This window comes from Gopherus evgoodei, chromosome 2 (genome assembly GCF_007399415.2).
Source record: "Gopherus evgoodei ecotype Sinaloan lineage chromosome 2, rGopEvg1_v1.p, whole genome shotgun sequence".
Taxonomy (NCBI): domain Eukaryota; kingdom Metazoa; phylum Chordata; order Testudines; family Testudinidae; genus Gopherus; species Gopherus evgoodei.
In genome coordinates, this window is record NC_044323.1 from 216,609,080 (window position 1) to 216,625,064 (window position 15,985).

At 42.4% G+C, this 15,985-nt stretch overlaps 1 protein-coding gene across 1 annotated transcript in view; it reads right to left on the reverse strand.

Annotated features, from left to right (window-relative positions):
• Positions 1–15,985, reverse strand: part of CDH2 (cadherin 2) — a 189,870-nt gene that overhangs the window by 14,431 nt on the left and 159,454 nt on the right. Inside the window, exon 14 of the mRNA XM_030552967.1 lies at positions 14,638–14,777. Coding sequence (XP_030408827.1) covers positions 14,638–14,777 — 140 coding nt within the window. The remainder of the gene's footprint in view (positions 1–14,637; positions 14,778–15,985) is intronic.

A 15,985-nucleotide genomic window follows, 5' to 3' on the forward strand; every position in this document is an offset into this window, starting at 1 on the left:
TGAGGACAGCTCCTGAGTTTCATTTAGTGCAGAAAATGTTGGCCTATCTATTTAGTAGTGCAATCACTGTTTAGCACCTACCACATGTGCTGCATGTATTGCATTGGCTTCCTTTTAGCAATTCATGGAGTTGATATTAATCTAGAAAGCCCTATATATATAGCCCTATACAGTGTGGGTCCTGACTATTTAAGACATTTCCTTTTTTCCCTCTTTAAACATGCAGCCAAATCACTGTTTGGCCCTAGTTTACGAACATTATGAACAAGGCTGGAAGACTATCAGTAAAGACAGTAGGCAACGCCTGCCAAATCTTTCAGGGTATCTCTACACAGCCAAGGTTGACAGCCTCAGGCATGAATGGCTCACGCTAGCATTTTAAGGGCTGATCTACACTACGGGGGAAAATCAATCTTAGATATGCAACTTCAGCTACGTGAATAAAGTAGCTGAAGTCGAAGTATCTAAGATCGAATTACTCACCGTCCTCACGGGGCGGGATTGATGTCCATGGCTCCCCCTGTCGATTCTGCAACTCCGTTCAGGTTGGTGGAGTTATGGAATGGATATAAGCGCGTTTGGGGATCAATATATCGCGTCTAGATGAGACGCGACATATCGATCCCCGAGCAATCGATTGAAACCCGCCGATACGGCGGGTAGTGAAGACATACCCTAAGAATAGATCTATAGACAGCACTTTGAAGTTGTGGCTTGGGCTGGAGCTCAGGCTCTGATGCCTATGGAGGGGGGCAGGCTTCAGAGCCTGAGTCCAATCAACACACTGTCTCCTCAGCTATTCTTAGAGTTCTAGCATTAGCCCCGCAAGCCTGAGTCTGTTGACCTAGACTGAGAGATTTGCTGCCATGGACTGTGTAGACATATCCTCAGAGGCTTTCTTTACTTATCAGCATCTTCATCTTCTGTCTAGCCCAATCTCCAGCAGCTCTCATATTAATCCCTCCCAGGGGCTTTCACATCAGGTAGATCAAATTAATCACAATTTATGACTAGGTGTAAGAAAAGACAGTTAATTTTTTCTGTAACTGGTGTTCTTTGAGATATGTTGCTCATGTCCATGTCATATTAGGTGTGTGTGCTCGCCACATGCACTGGTGCCAGAAGTTTTTTCCTCAGCAGAATCCATAGGAGACCAGCTCTGGCGCCCTCTGGAATGGTGCCCGCATGGCGCGGTATAAGGATTGCCACCGGCTCCCCCCATCCTCAGTTCCTTCTTGCTGGAACTCCAACAGTGGGGAAGGAGGATGGGTCATGGAATGGACACAAGCAACACATCTCAAAGAACAGTTACAGAAGAAGATAACCGTCTTTTCTTCAAGTGTTTGCTCATGTCCATTCCAAATTAGATGATTCCCAAGCAGTACCCATGCAGGCGGGTAGGATTTCACAGAAAGGTATAAAAAAATGAAGAGGATGGATCCGGGGAATAGCCTGGTGCAGTGGGGGGCAACCTGTGGCCTGCACATGGCCCATCAGGATAATCCGCTAGTGGGCCACAACACAGTGTTTACATTCACCGTCCGCAGGCACTGCTGCCCGCACCTCCCAGAGGCCATGGTTTGCTGTTCCCGGCCAATGGGAGCTGCAGTAAGTGGCGGCCAGCCAGTCCCTGCAGCCGGCGTCACTTCCCACAGTTCCCATTGGCCAGGAATGGTGAACAATGACCACCGGGAGCTGCAGGCGGCTGTGCCTGCGGACAAGCAATGTAAACCCTGTTTCACGGCCCGCCAGTGGATTATCCTGATGGATTGTATGCAGGCCGCAGGTTGCTCACCACTGGTCTGGTAGGTTACCTTCAGGCACACCCTCAAAATGATCACTTGGGCCCCTGCTTGTTTTGGGTTGAGCTTGACTGAGCAGAGGGTGGAGGAGCGTGATTCAGACAGCGTTTATGGCCCTTGGTTTTCTTGTGAGGCAAGTCCTGCCGAGGTTGGCTCCCTCTGAGGCTGCTGCGGCTTGAACTGCTTATGTGTCTGGCCTGGGACATAAAGCCCCAGAGTTTTCAGGGTGGTTTGGGAGTCCTTTAAACCATGCAGCTTGCTGTCTGTCTGTTCTGCAAACAGGGCCTGGCTGTCGAAGGGAAGGGTCGTGTATCAACTGCTGAGCCTTGCTGGATAAGCCTGAGAGGAGCAGACAGGAAGTCTGCTGCATGGAGATGGCAGAGCCCATGGAATGGGTGGCACAGTCTGCCATGTCAGACGCTGCCTGGAGGGCCGCCCTGGCTGCGGCCGTGCCTTCACCGAGAATCACTCAGAATACCTTCCAGGATCCTTCAGGAAGGGAACCCTCGAACTTCGCCATGGCCTGCCACATGTTAAAGTCAGAGCGGCCCAGGAGGGCCTGGTGGTTGGCCACTCTCAGTTGCAGACTGGAAGATAAACAAACTCTGTGTCCAAAAAGATCAAGGCTCCTTGAGTCTTTCTTTTCTGGGGTAGCACATGCCCCATCCCCAGGCTGAGTTCCGTTTGGAACTCACAAAGACTCTAAACTACTGCTAAGGGTAACTAATTCAACTACTGACTATATACAACTAAACTACAGGTTATGTAAGTTCACAAGAACGGAGAACAAGTAACACTAGTCGAAGCAGCAGACGTTCCAGCACCCTTACTGGTGGCAAGAAGGAACGGAGAGTGGGGGGAGCCGGCAGCACCCCTTATACCGCACCATGCGGGCACCACTCCAGAAGGTGCCAGAGCCGGTCCCCTATGGATACTACTGAGGGAAAAAATTCCAGCACCAGTGAATGTGGTGAGCACACACACTTAATATGGAATGAATATTAGCAAGCACTTGAAGAAGAACCAGCAGGACTAGAACCTGAGATGTTCTTGGCCAGTGTTACTTCTGCATTGCCATTGGAAGCTTGGGCTGGGTTTATGCTGGAGGACCCTGTGAAGCCAGGCTCTTCAGGAAGTACCGCTCTGCATGGCCTGATTGGCAGCCCCTCACAGCCCACTAGTTGGCTTATCCTGGTTACTGGGAAGCCATCATGGGGAGCTGTTTGAGCAACAATTCAGACTGCCTGCTTGCTTCTAGACCTTTCTTTACTATACATCCTATATTTTCGCTTCTGACCCTAATTTGTCCCTAACTCTGCTATTTGCTTGCTGTCTATAACTTGGGGCCTGACACTAACTTCCTGGTATCCTGACCTAACATGACGCCGCTACTCATCTCCTGACTGCAATTTACTAGCTGATCGGTGCCCACAAGCCACTCAAAACCCAGCCCTGACACTAGGCAGCTCTTGCACTGGATCAGATTCAAAAAGCTATATCTCCTTCCCAGCAATCTCCTAGGTTAGGTTCATTGCCGTACCCCTTTGTACTGTGCCAGTATTGTGCCAACGAAATTATCAGACCAGATCTCCATAATATAATCCTAGATGATTGCATTATATGGTCAACTTGAAAAAAAATTACCTTTTAATAGGAAATATTTTGCCTATTATTGCTGCTAAATACTGAAATAAGTTTGCTAAATATATGATTTCTCACTATTTTTCAGTTTGTTCTCTTGGTGCATTTGGTGGCACTTTGTATATTCTCACTCTCTTATACATATATGAGACAGGAAGCTCAGGTTGCCTTTGGTATTGTTTCTCAGCCTCACTGAAAATACCCTTGTAAATATTAGCACTGAAGCAGAAAAATCTTAATTTTTTCCCTTTCTTTTTTTAAAGAAAGGTATAAAGAAAAAAAATCTGGACATATTATTGAAAGGGTGCGCTAACAGAAACTTGAGATTTTTGAATTAGGCTATTTAAAAAAAATAAAGTTGACATTATGCCTTTAAATCATGAGTGGTGGTGACTTTGCTAGGGACAGCTCTGAGGGGAGATGTGGGTCACTGTTAGATCCTGCCCTGCATTCCTGAACCCAGACACTGGACGAGACAAGTATTAAATGTCAACAAATTGGCCAAGCCCTAGAGATTAACCACTTCCTAACTAGGAGGTGGGTAAAAGGGTCCAAAACCCCAAAGTTGATTCCTTTCTGGATCTCCAACTCCATAGAACCTGGAAGCACATACCAAATTTCTCAACTACCAGAATAAGATAAAATGTCATTTTACAATCCTCACAAATCACTCATCCAAGAGCATACCCCACTCCAAACAAACAGAGAGGTTCCTCCCCAATTCCCTTGACATATGCCTAAACAACTTTCTCCTGACACTACAGAGCAATTGACCTCCTCCAGTCCTTAGTCCTAAATTGAAAACCTCTCCCCTTTCATGGTGTAAGATAGCTGTAATCCAATCTCAACTTTCCTTCCAAAGACCTAGGTCAGTGAGTACCAAAACCTGACTGTAGGAAACTGGGGAAGGTCCCCCGGATATGCTCACTTGTCTCCAAAGGGGTAAGTAAAAATAAAAAAAGCTTCAACTTCTCCCACAGCAACAAAACACTCTCCCTCAGCAGTTCAATTACATGAAGATAGTAGTCTTCTCAGCAGCCTAAGAGAGTGTTGTCACTGTAATTTCTCCCTGGCTAATATCTTCATTATAAATACCACTGAAGGACAGGAGACTGGGTTGGGGGCGCACCCACCTGAAGGCTCTTTCCCATCATGGCAATGAAGGGAAGAGAAAGGAGCAATTCTCTACTGAGCAGGTGAAACTTCCCTTCTTATAACAGCACTATGGGATCAGGTCTTGATCACTAATTGGGGGCAGGAAAGGTCTCACCATTGAGTCTCTGCAGAATCGCAGCAGATGAGGAGACAGATCAGGAATCAGGAAGAGTGGTGCTCAGTGGCCACTACACAGATGCTTTGAGCCCCTCCAATTTATTTTGCTTTGGACAGTGGGCAGAGCTTTTTCAGGAATAGATACGTCTAATGTATGTGCTGTATTCAGGAACAGCTATGATCCCAGGAGCCCACCTACATTTAAACTTAATAGGTCCTAAATCAGAAAAGTATGGTAAACTACATTAAACACATACCTAGAAATACTCATTTGATGGTTATTAGAGTCTGTAATGCTATCATTATAAGGGGAAAAGCATATACAGTGCTCATATAGTTTCTCTGTCTCACAACCGGCAGACAACTATCTCTGACTGATAACTGAATGAAAAATGTTTGAAAGTGGTTCAGTTTAACAAATGGCGCTGTCTGCAGAGAATATTATCAAGAACAATCTCTTATGTAATTTCAAGGACCAACAACTGACCTTCTAATAAGTATGTGACACTACTGCTTGTGGGAAAAAAAAAACTAATTATGCCAAGGAATATATAACTGGAAACTGGGTTTCAGCAAAGTATCAGGGGTAGCTGTGTTAGTCTGGCTCTGTAAAAAGCAACAAAGAGTCCTGTGGCACCTTATAGACTACCAGACGTATTGGAGCATGAGCTTTTGTGTGTGAGGAAGTGGGTATTCACCCACAAAAGCTTATACTCCAATACGTCTGTTAGTCTAAAAGGTGCCATAGGACTCTGCTGGGTTTCAGTAAGTGCATCAGGAATACAATACAAAGTACTTTTATGCAACATCCTTCATACTAAGCATCTCAAAATGATTTACAGATAGGAGAAATTTTACCATTCATAAAAAACCCAAATCAGGTGTATTTGAAGGGAATCCAATTACAATGTATCAGTTCTCCTAAGTAAAACTTAAAGAGTGGACTGCTGCCATGCATATTTAAATTATACAGATAAGCACACATTATAGAGGTTATAGTGTTAAGCAAAGAATACGGTCATATTCCCAAATTTAATGTGTGAAAGCTGACACGGTTCCATTGGCTGGGGCAAAGCAAGTATTTGATACAGCTGTGCAATCCAAATTGGAACAAAACAAAATAATAGGAAATATTTTGATATGCTCAGTACTTGAAAGCTGTTAAGAGTTTGGAAGATTGTAGCTCTGAAATTGGCCAAATTATACCTTATCCTGTCTTCATGTCTTGGAGTGAAAGAGGGAACAAGTCTAGCAGCTGAGGGGGAGGTTGTACAATTCAATAGGATGGAACCATTGCCCTCTCTTCCCCCAGCATATACCTACAGGCGAATGTCTCATAAGTGCAGGCTACATCTTTGCAACAAGGGTAGCAAGAGACACTGTGCTGGGACCCCTGGAAGTATACTCATAGTCAAACCAAACAAACGTATATCTAGCCCAATATCCTATCTTCCAACAGTGGCCAAAGCCAGGTGCTCCAGAGGGAATGAACTGAACATCTAATTATTAGTGATCCATCCCCTGATGCCCATTCCCAGCTTCTGGTAAACAGGGGCTAGGGACACCATTAACATGCCACAGTTAACATGCATCCTTCCACACTACTCCAGAGAAGAAGGTGCTTCTCGTGCCACAAAGTTCCACCATGCATAACATCTATAATTTAATTTAATCTAATTAGAGAAATGCTCAGCAAAACACTGGTATCTTTCAAGATTAAGTTTCCTCAAAGAGGATTTTTATATACCATGTTTTTTCTTAACGTGGAAGCAATGTCCTAGCTCCGAAGGTAATTTTAAAAAATGCTAAAAGGCTATGCTTGTTGTATTTGATTGTGGCTAGAAACAGCTAAAAATGGGTAGGTAAACCTGACAAAGTATTAGGTATTAATACTACCAGACTGGGTAGTGTCCCTTCTGTCTGAATTGCAGGTTCATGCAGACTCCCGATGAATGGGGCAGCTACGACCTTCTCTTCCTGTTCTGGACCAGCTGCTCTGGTTGTATTTGAATGTTAAGATATTTACTTAAATCATTATCAAGAGTTTAACAGATTTTTGTTGTGGTACAGTGAATTATACTGTGTGTAACTGGATAACTGGATCTGGTCTACATGAATATGTATCATAACTGCACAAGCCAGATTCTCAATCAAGTGAACGGGCTAGCAACTGCTGTAAAAATACAAAACAGTGCACAAGTAGGGCCAATTTTTCAAGATAATGCTCAGATCCATGAATAAACTCATAAGAGTTCAAATATGACTGTCCACAATTCCCGTGACTGTGTGCATAAACTGCATGACTGCATACCCAAATGTCTAGTTGGCCACCTAACTAGCTATTTTCAGATACAATTACCCAAGCTGCATGCACAGCCAAAGCAACTGTGTGTAATCACAACTGCCTTTTATTTTAAATGTAGAACTTTTAGAAATTATTCCCAGACACTCCATATTGCAATTTGATTTGACCAATCTCTAAGGCTCAGACCCATTCACTAGAAGAATTATCAATTTCAGCAGAATTTGTCTGCTGTTGCACCCACTTAGCTTAAGTTACCTCTTAAATAATATTAAAACACCCCCAAACCCTAACTTGGGAGGCAATTTACACTGAAAATATTGGCCCCGATCCTACAAAGTGTACTTTGCAGGCTGAATCCTAGACTGGCTCAAGTCTATAGGCTACAGGGAGTGCAGTGATCTACACAGGTGGTGCAGTTTTGCAGGAGTGCTGCTATTTATGAAAAGCCGTATCTGCACCAAGAGTTGATGGCTTTTTTTATTTGCCATTCACTTTTCTTTTACTTTCTGCTGCTTTGTTTTTTCCCATTCATTTTTATTATCAATCTATCTGGAGCACAACAACTTTATAATTTCCTAAGAAAACCAAGGAATCAGCTATCATTTTTTATTAATAAAAAGTGAAAGTTAAACCTAAGCTGCAAATAAAACTCTATACAAGGCCCCAGATTCTAGATAGGATAAAATATATTGCAATGATTTTTTGTAATGGAATTAAGAAAATATTACCTTTTATATAATGAGGTAATGGTTCATAAAGGAATGAAAACAATTCCTGCACATGAGCATTGTATGTAATCATTCAGAAAACAAAGTCAAAAATTTTAATACACAAAATTTGATCCCAGTAGGAATTTCCTTTTAATGATAATAATGAAGATGCCTACTGGCTTACAACAGTTAGTTTATTCATTATCATTAAGAACTTGATATAAAATTAATGCCAATCTTATATAACACAAAACATAGGTTAAATGATGAAGGAAAATGATCTGATAAGCTCTTTTATGTCATTTTCTGATAGGAAGGTGAAAATAAAACATGATAGTTTACACTTTGATAAGGTAAATGAGCAATATCTTAATATATAAGAAAAATACCAGTAGGGTCCACAGCACAAAACTGAACAGGTCTTAAAAACTAGGTATCTATGAAAAGATTACTTAACATTTCCTTAAGTATATTTTCTTTTGGTACATTAAAGAAGAGAGCAGAAAGAGTCAAAGGCTGGCTGGATAAACCCAGAGGGCTACTTAAATATAAAGCATATTTCACTAATTAAGTGCTGGAACAAGTTTGTTCTTCTAATTGTCAGGAATTATAAATAAGCTTGATCATTCTGTAACATGTCAAATACTTCATGTGCAATTTAGAAATTAGATCCATTCTTGCACAAGTTCATTCTGTTTTTATTTTTAATCTTCTGAGTAATATTTATTTTAGAGGTGATAATAAGTATAATAATGCTAGTGAATGATTTCTGTCTCTCTCATACACAAAATAATTCTTATAATCAAAATGATGACAAACATCTGAGCTGTGGGCTTTCTGAATAGTTTTTGAATAAGAGAGAACTAAGATCTTAAGGGAAAATATACTCAGAAAAATCTTAACATTGACTTAGAAATTCTTGAAATGAGGAGGGTTGTAGGCAAGATAAAAATACAAGTCTAAAACCATAGGTCCAAATCCTGCAGCATATATAATGAGTAGCACTTACTCACTTGAGCAGTCCTGCTGACTTCAATGGACCAACTGCATAAATGCTATTCAACAGGAATAAGGATTCCAGAATTGGTCTCAGAGTTAATAGGGGATTTGAGTATCAATGTATGTAATATACTAAAGAAAAATTGTTATATAACCTAAAACAATGAGAAAAGAATGGAAAGATTCAATGCTGTTTGGTCAACGTTTACTTTGACATCCAAGTGTAATATCCCAGTGGCTCCATGTAAATCACATCAGTGTCCTGATTTATATTTTAAAATGAATTACTGATGCTCATTGGTTGTGAACGCTATATACATCAACTGTGTTGCACGCATGTGATAAGTGCATTAACACTGAGTCAACATAAGGTTTTGATATTTAGAGTTGACTGTAGTGGTTACAAACTGAGTGCACATCATGTCAAGGGAGAGCATTATAGTGTCAGTCATCTGTCTATTGCACCTATCACATTTACTAACGATGGCAACCTCAGAGTCATGAAATCCGTTCATAATCAGTGTTGCCACTGGTGACTACAGAACTTGTCTAAAACCTAAACTAGATATGCAAATCCAGGAGATAAGTATGAGATAATATTCAGATTGCAACGATTTTCATCCCCTATAAAAATGTTGGGCTAGATCCTCAGCTTTTGAAGTCAATAGAACTATACCAATTTACACCAGCTGACAATCTCGTGTCTTCTACTCAACTGACTATATCAACAAACATTGTAAAATAAACAACTTCCTCTCCTCCCCCCAAAAGTCAACAGCTGTCTTCAGTACTTAGGAGATGTTTTCTACCCATCTTAAATGGAACATCACCTCTTTATGCTGGGCAGTCTCTCTTGCCAATCTAAATGTATTTGCCTATGATACAGTGGTGATATTGGGTATGTCTACACTATGGGATTATTCCGATTTTACATACACCGGTTTTGTAAAACAGATTGTATAAAGTCGAGTGCATGCGGCCACACTAAGCACATTAATTCGGTGGTGTGCGTCCATGTACCGAGGCTAGCGTTGATTTCTGGAGCGTTACACTGTGGATAGCTATCCCGTAGCTATCCCATAGTTCCTGCAGTCTACCCCACCCATTGGAATTCTAGGTTGAGATCCCAATCCATGATGGTGCAAAAACAGTGTCGTGGGTGATTCTGGGTAAATGTTGTCACTCAATCCTTCCTCTGTGAAAGCAACGGCAGACAATCATTTCGCGCCCTTTTCCCCCTGGATTGTGCTGGCAGATGCCATAGCATGACAACCATAGAGCCTGTTTTGCCTTTTGTCACTGTCACCGTATGTGTACTGGATGCTGCTGACAGAGGCAGTACTGCAGTGCTACATGGCAGCATTCATTTGCCTTTGCAAGGTAGCAGAGATGGTTACCATCCCTATTGCACCGCCTGCCATTGTAAATTGATGGTGAGATGACGGTTATCAATCATTTTGTATCGTTAGCAATTGGAAATTGGTGATGACAGTTATCAATCATTTTGTACTGTCTGCTGCTGTCATGGGTGCTCCTGGCTGGCCTCGCTGAGGTCAGCCGGGGGCGCATGGACAAAAATGGGAATGACTCCCCAGGTCATTCTCTTCTTTATGTTTTGTCTAAAAATAGAGTCAGTCCTGCTAGAATATGGGGCAAGTCTACTGGAGAGCCAGAGAGCACAGCCGTTCTGGGTCTGAGCCCCAGAGATCCCGCAGAAATGATGAGCTGCATGCGATTTTAGAGAGAGCCCCCGCAACAACCCCACCCATTGCTTCCCTTCTCCCCCAACCCTCCTGGGCTACCATTGCAATGTCCCCCCATTTGTGTGATGAAGTAATAAAGAATGCAGGAATAAGAAAAACAGACTTTTTAGCCATATAAAATGAGGGGGAGGCAGCCTCCAGCTGCTATGATAGTACAGGCAGGACATTAAAGGGTGGAGGGGACAGGAGCGCAGCCTCCCGCTGCTATGATAGTCCAGGGAGTACAGAATCTTTTCTTTAGACACGAAAGGGGAGGAGGGGGAGGCTGATGGAGCTCAGGCTCCAGCTGCTATGATGAGGATGGTTACCAAGCATTTTGTCCTGTCTGCCAGGAATGACAGGGAGTCATGACATAGGGTGACACTGAAAAAAGCCAAGAAATGATTTTTTTTCCCTTTTCTTTCACAGAGGGGGAGGGGAGTAAATTGACGAGATATACCCTGAACCACCTCGAACAATGTGTTTGACCCTACAGGCATTGGGAGCTCAGCCAAGAATGTAAATGCTTTTCGGAGACCGCGGGGACTGTGGGATAGCTGGAGTCCTCAGTCCCCCCTCCCTCCCTCCATGAGTGTCTATTTGTTTCTTTGACTTTCCATTACACTTTCACGTAGCACTGTGCTGAGTCCATGCTGTGGCCTCTGTCTATCATAGCTTGGAGATTTTTTCAAATGCTTTGTCATTTCGTCTTCTGTAACGGAGCTCTGATAGAACAGATTTGTCTCCCCATACAGCGATAAGATCCAGTATCTCCTGTATGGTCCATGCTGGAGCTCTTTTTGGATTTGGGACTGCATGGCCACCCCTGCTGATCAGAGCTCAACGCTGGGCAAACAGGAAATGAAATTCAAAAGTTTGCGGGGCTTTTCCTGTCTACCTGGCCAGTGCATCCAAGTTCAGATTGCTTTCCAGAGCGGCCACAATGGTGCACTGTGGGATACCGCCCAGAGGCCAATACCGTCGATTTGCGGCCACACTAATCCTAATCCGACATGGCAATACCGATTTCAGCGCTACTCCTCTCATTGGGGAGGAGTACAGAAACCAGTTTAAAGAGCCCTTTATATCGATATAAAGGGCCTCGTTGTGTAGACGGGTGCAGGGTTAAATCGGTTTAACGCTACTAAATTCAGTTTAAACGCGCAGTGTAGACCAGGCCATTGTCTGACATCAGAAGGATATATCTGTTGATGTGCTGGCCATGGTAACCTTCACACTCATCTCTAGCCCTCTGCTTACCACAGGACAAGTCAGTGCTGAAGGGACAGAAATCATGCCCCTTGCCAGTGCTGGGACATAGGGAGAAAGTGCGATACATGCAGAATCTGTAATACAGTTTGTAATACAAGGCTATCGCTGCCTTGCTTTTAAAAATCAGAATGACCAAATATTGCCACAGAACCATCAGTATTATGTACAAGATGTAAAACTGAAAATAACATGACGCTGCTCTCAATGCTAATCTGAAAGAGATTTCTATTAACTAGAGAAAGAACCAATGTTTAGTTTGTATTCAAATACTGCCAGTCACATCCCATCCCTTCAAATACCATTGTAAAAATCTCAAACATCAAATAGCATAAGGCAGTGTTTCTCAAACTTGGGAATCCGCTTGTGTAGGGCAAGCCCCTGGCGGGACGGGCCGGTTTGTTTACCTGCCGCGTCCACAGGTCTGGCTGATCGTGGCTCCCAGTGTCCGTGGTTCGCTGCTCCAGGCCAATGGGAGCTGCTGCAAGCAGCGCGGGCTGAGGGATGTACTGGCCATCACTTCCAGCAGCTCCCATTGGCCTGGAGCAGCAAACCGTGGCCAGTGGGAGCCGCGATTGGCCAGATCTGTGGACAGGTCAGGTAAACAAACCAGCCTGGCCTGCCGGGCTTTCCCTACACAAGCGGTGTCCCAAGTTTGGGAAACACTGGCATAAGGTATTCATTCACATGACTTGTGAATGAGAGCTGTAGCTGGACACAACATTCAAAGGCAGGCAGTCATGCCATTGGTTACTGAAAACTCCATTTTGATTCTTTGTAGGACAGTGAGACGGTGACACACGTCTTTCAGGAATTTTGCAATGTTTGCAACAGCAGCTCAGAAAAAAAAAAGACTGCATGACTGGTAATAAAAGAACATCTCTCAGTAATTCAATTTCAAATTGCACTACAACAACTATTTAATGAATTAACTGACATTTCTATGGCACTGATCACCATATCTGAGCACTAAGATGAACCACATGTAATTCAAGTGCCCCAAGGTACATGAGGGAAAAATTTAAAAATGTCACGTGCATCATTATTAGCTGTTCAAAAAAGTATACTGCTTAAACAATTTTTAAATGACTGAGATGCAAAAATAAATAAAGTGTTAAAAAGCCATTGGTTGGGGAAACATCTATTGCTGTTAAAATATGCAGTGCTTTCACTGAGCTGTGACAGAAGCTTTGAACATGGAATCTTATTCTGCTGTGGAAGACAAGGTTTGGTTTGATTCCTCAGTGTTCTGGAATCATATTATTGCTTTCCATCAAAGCTTTTTGCTCAGTCAATCCTGACATTTTTGGCCTAAAGTTAATATTGATAAAAAGCAGTTTCTCTGTCATTCACTGGTCACTTGTGGATGTGGAGTAACAATACAATTTTTCCTTCATTTAATTTCACACTGGATTGACCTTAATCGTACTAAAAGGACGGCAGTTTTCTCTAGGAGGCCTTATTTTGAAAAGAGACTAGAACTGCAATTTCAATTGCTATTCTGAAAGTGTTGGAAATATGGGAGCTAGCAGAAGAAAGCTCCCTTACTATCGTTTATGGCAAAGACACAAACATTAAGAAATGGCTAATGGCTAACGTCTATCATTTACAATGTTGTATAGGTAACTCTGCATCTGCAATACCTTGCTATGCCCAGTGCCTGTGGCAGATGTGACTGCTACTTGCAGGGAACTTGTTGGGACATTTCAAACATGCATTTCCTATATCAACATTTTCCATTACACTGTACAAAAAGAACTATGAATGCCTATTAATCAGTTAAACTCAGATGGAAGTCTAGATTTTACATGGTAAAATGTCTTAGTGGATCCCTTCCTTTCCCCACTCCCCTGAAGCCACTCCTCACCTCAGTATTGAGTGTACATTTTGGTTAAGAACCTAACACTACTCAATAGAACTTTGCAGTGACAGGGCTTTGTGTATGAGCCACATGAGGTATTAACTCCAAGATTTATCTTCAGGAGGCGTCCATGGGGTCATGCCCCAAATCCCTTAATTTTACAAAAATATCCCTCAGCCTTCTTGTTTGCAGGTATGAACCTTGACTCAGTGGGAGACAAGGAGACTCTCCCTTCCTTCCTTCCTAGCTGTTATCATTTGCAGCTCCTTCTTCTACCACATGTTCAGTACCCAACACTGGTAAGAAAGCTCCATCTATGGAGGGTATGCACATTCACCAGAAATATGTCTATCTGTCCCAGCATCCTGGTATTCCAATGATGGTGCTCCCAGAGGTGGAGGGGAGATGGATGCAACCAGTACCAACTTGTAATCATATCATAGGACAGCATTCTCCTTTGGGGATGGAATACCCAACACCCTTGTCCTTGACATGCAAATGAAGTGTAAAAGGTTTCCAATCTGCTGCTCCAGCACTGGCCAATCTCTGAACAGCTAGTATTTACAAAGGACTTTTCATCCACAAGAACCCCAAAAAGTTTTATTGACTTTAAAATATAGGAAGCATTCACTTACCACTGAAATATAGTGATGTTCAGAGTGGAGTGCATTAGCCATTCTGCACCAGTGACACTACACAACAGTATTTTAGAGAAGTAGTGAAGAACATCATTTAAAAACAGAAATGACAGAGTATTTTAATTTTCTTTTAAATGTAATTACCCATATTGGAATTTGGCCAGAATGTGAAGGGAAGTTTAATGCCTATAAGTGGACAAGATACTGCTTTTGTATTTCATGCAAAAAGCAGGAGTTGGACACCTGTAAAACTGATGAGACCTCACTGGAAAACAGTGTCTGCTTTCAGGATTCATTGCAAGAACCGGCTATGTTATATAACGTGGTAATGGAAAAGAAGATTTATTGCACCTTCAGGTCTAAGTCCACATATTAGAAGCACTAACTACATTTCTTACCTGGTCTTCTTCTCCACCACCTTCTTCATCATATTTCAGAATATTGTCCCTTACATCATCTTCTGGATCGATCAACAGTTGTTTGGCCTGACGCTCCTTATCGCGGCGTTTCATCCACACTACAAACATCAAAACTAGAACTAGATTGGAAAGGGGAAGACCAGAAACAAAAACATTACTACTCTCCACATTATACCATAGTTTACACCTTACGAAAATCACCTCCTTTGATATTAAATCAAAATTCTACACCATGACATGGTTTTGAGTAAGAGATTTCACTGAATTATTTCGGTAGCTGAAAAACACTGTATCTCACAATCCATACACTAATTATCCAGGATCTGAGGCATATATAATGACCTGACTCTGGAATTACAGCCAAAGAAAAGGGGGAAAAAGTGGTTTTAAGTTAGAGGTAGCTTTAAACCTAGGGGCTACTCTACTTTATGATGGATTTGAGTGTCCACAGGTGGATCACTCCAACCGCCCAGAAGAGCCAGAGATCGGAGTGGTCTGGCCAGATTTCACCTCCCTTCAATCTACCTCCTCCCCCCTGCCAGAATACCTCTCCTTCTTGGGGTTGTGTGGGGTGAGGGCAGTGTGTAACTGAGGGCAGTGTGTAACTGATCAACTAGCCCTACAAGACCTGATGAAGTTCCCTATGCATGTGGTATTTGCTGGAAGATGATTAAGCCACCTTTCTGGCCCCTTTGCTTGCTGAATTAATATAGTAAAAGGCACGCAGCAGAGTCCAGAAATAGGATTTCCATATTATATTAATTATCATACAAAGAAACTGTGTTAAAAAACTACTGTTAAGGCTGTAAAGTTAAGCACTCAACGGTTGGGATGTTTCAGAAAATGAAGGAACTTTGACTTTTCTAATCTTATTTGTAAGGGCAGTGTGCATAGTTTTGTTTTCTGAAGTTGAGAACTGCTCTCAAAATAAAAAAAAAAGTTTGTGTAAACTCATGTGACAAAGATGGCTGCACACTGCTGATGATTCGTGGGCTGAAGTCCTAGGTATCCTCTCAAAGTGTTGGATTATCTCTGGTCTCTCTCAAGGAGGAGGTCACTCACTAGTGAAGGCTCAGTGGAAATGTGAAACAGACTATAGTTATTTTACATAAAAACACTCTAAGAGCTAAATTCAGCTCTCAGCTATGTCAGTCTATCACCAAATTATTTCTACTGACTTCAGTGGAGTTACTTTGATGTAACACAATTCAGAACTTAGGACCTAAAATGGCATTTCCCCTCTGAAACATAGAATATCAGGTGTGGAAGGGACCTTGGGAAGTCATCTAGTCTAGCCCCCTGCTCAAAGCAAGATCAATCCCCAGGC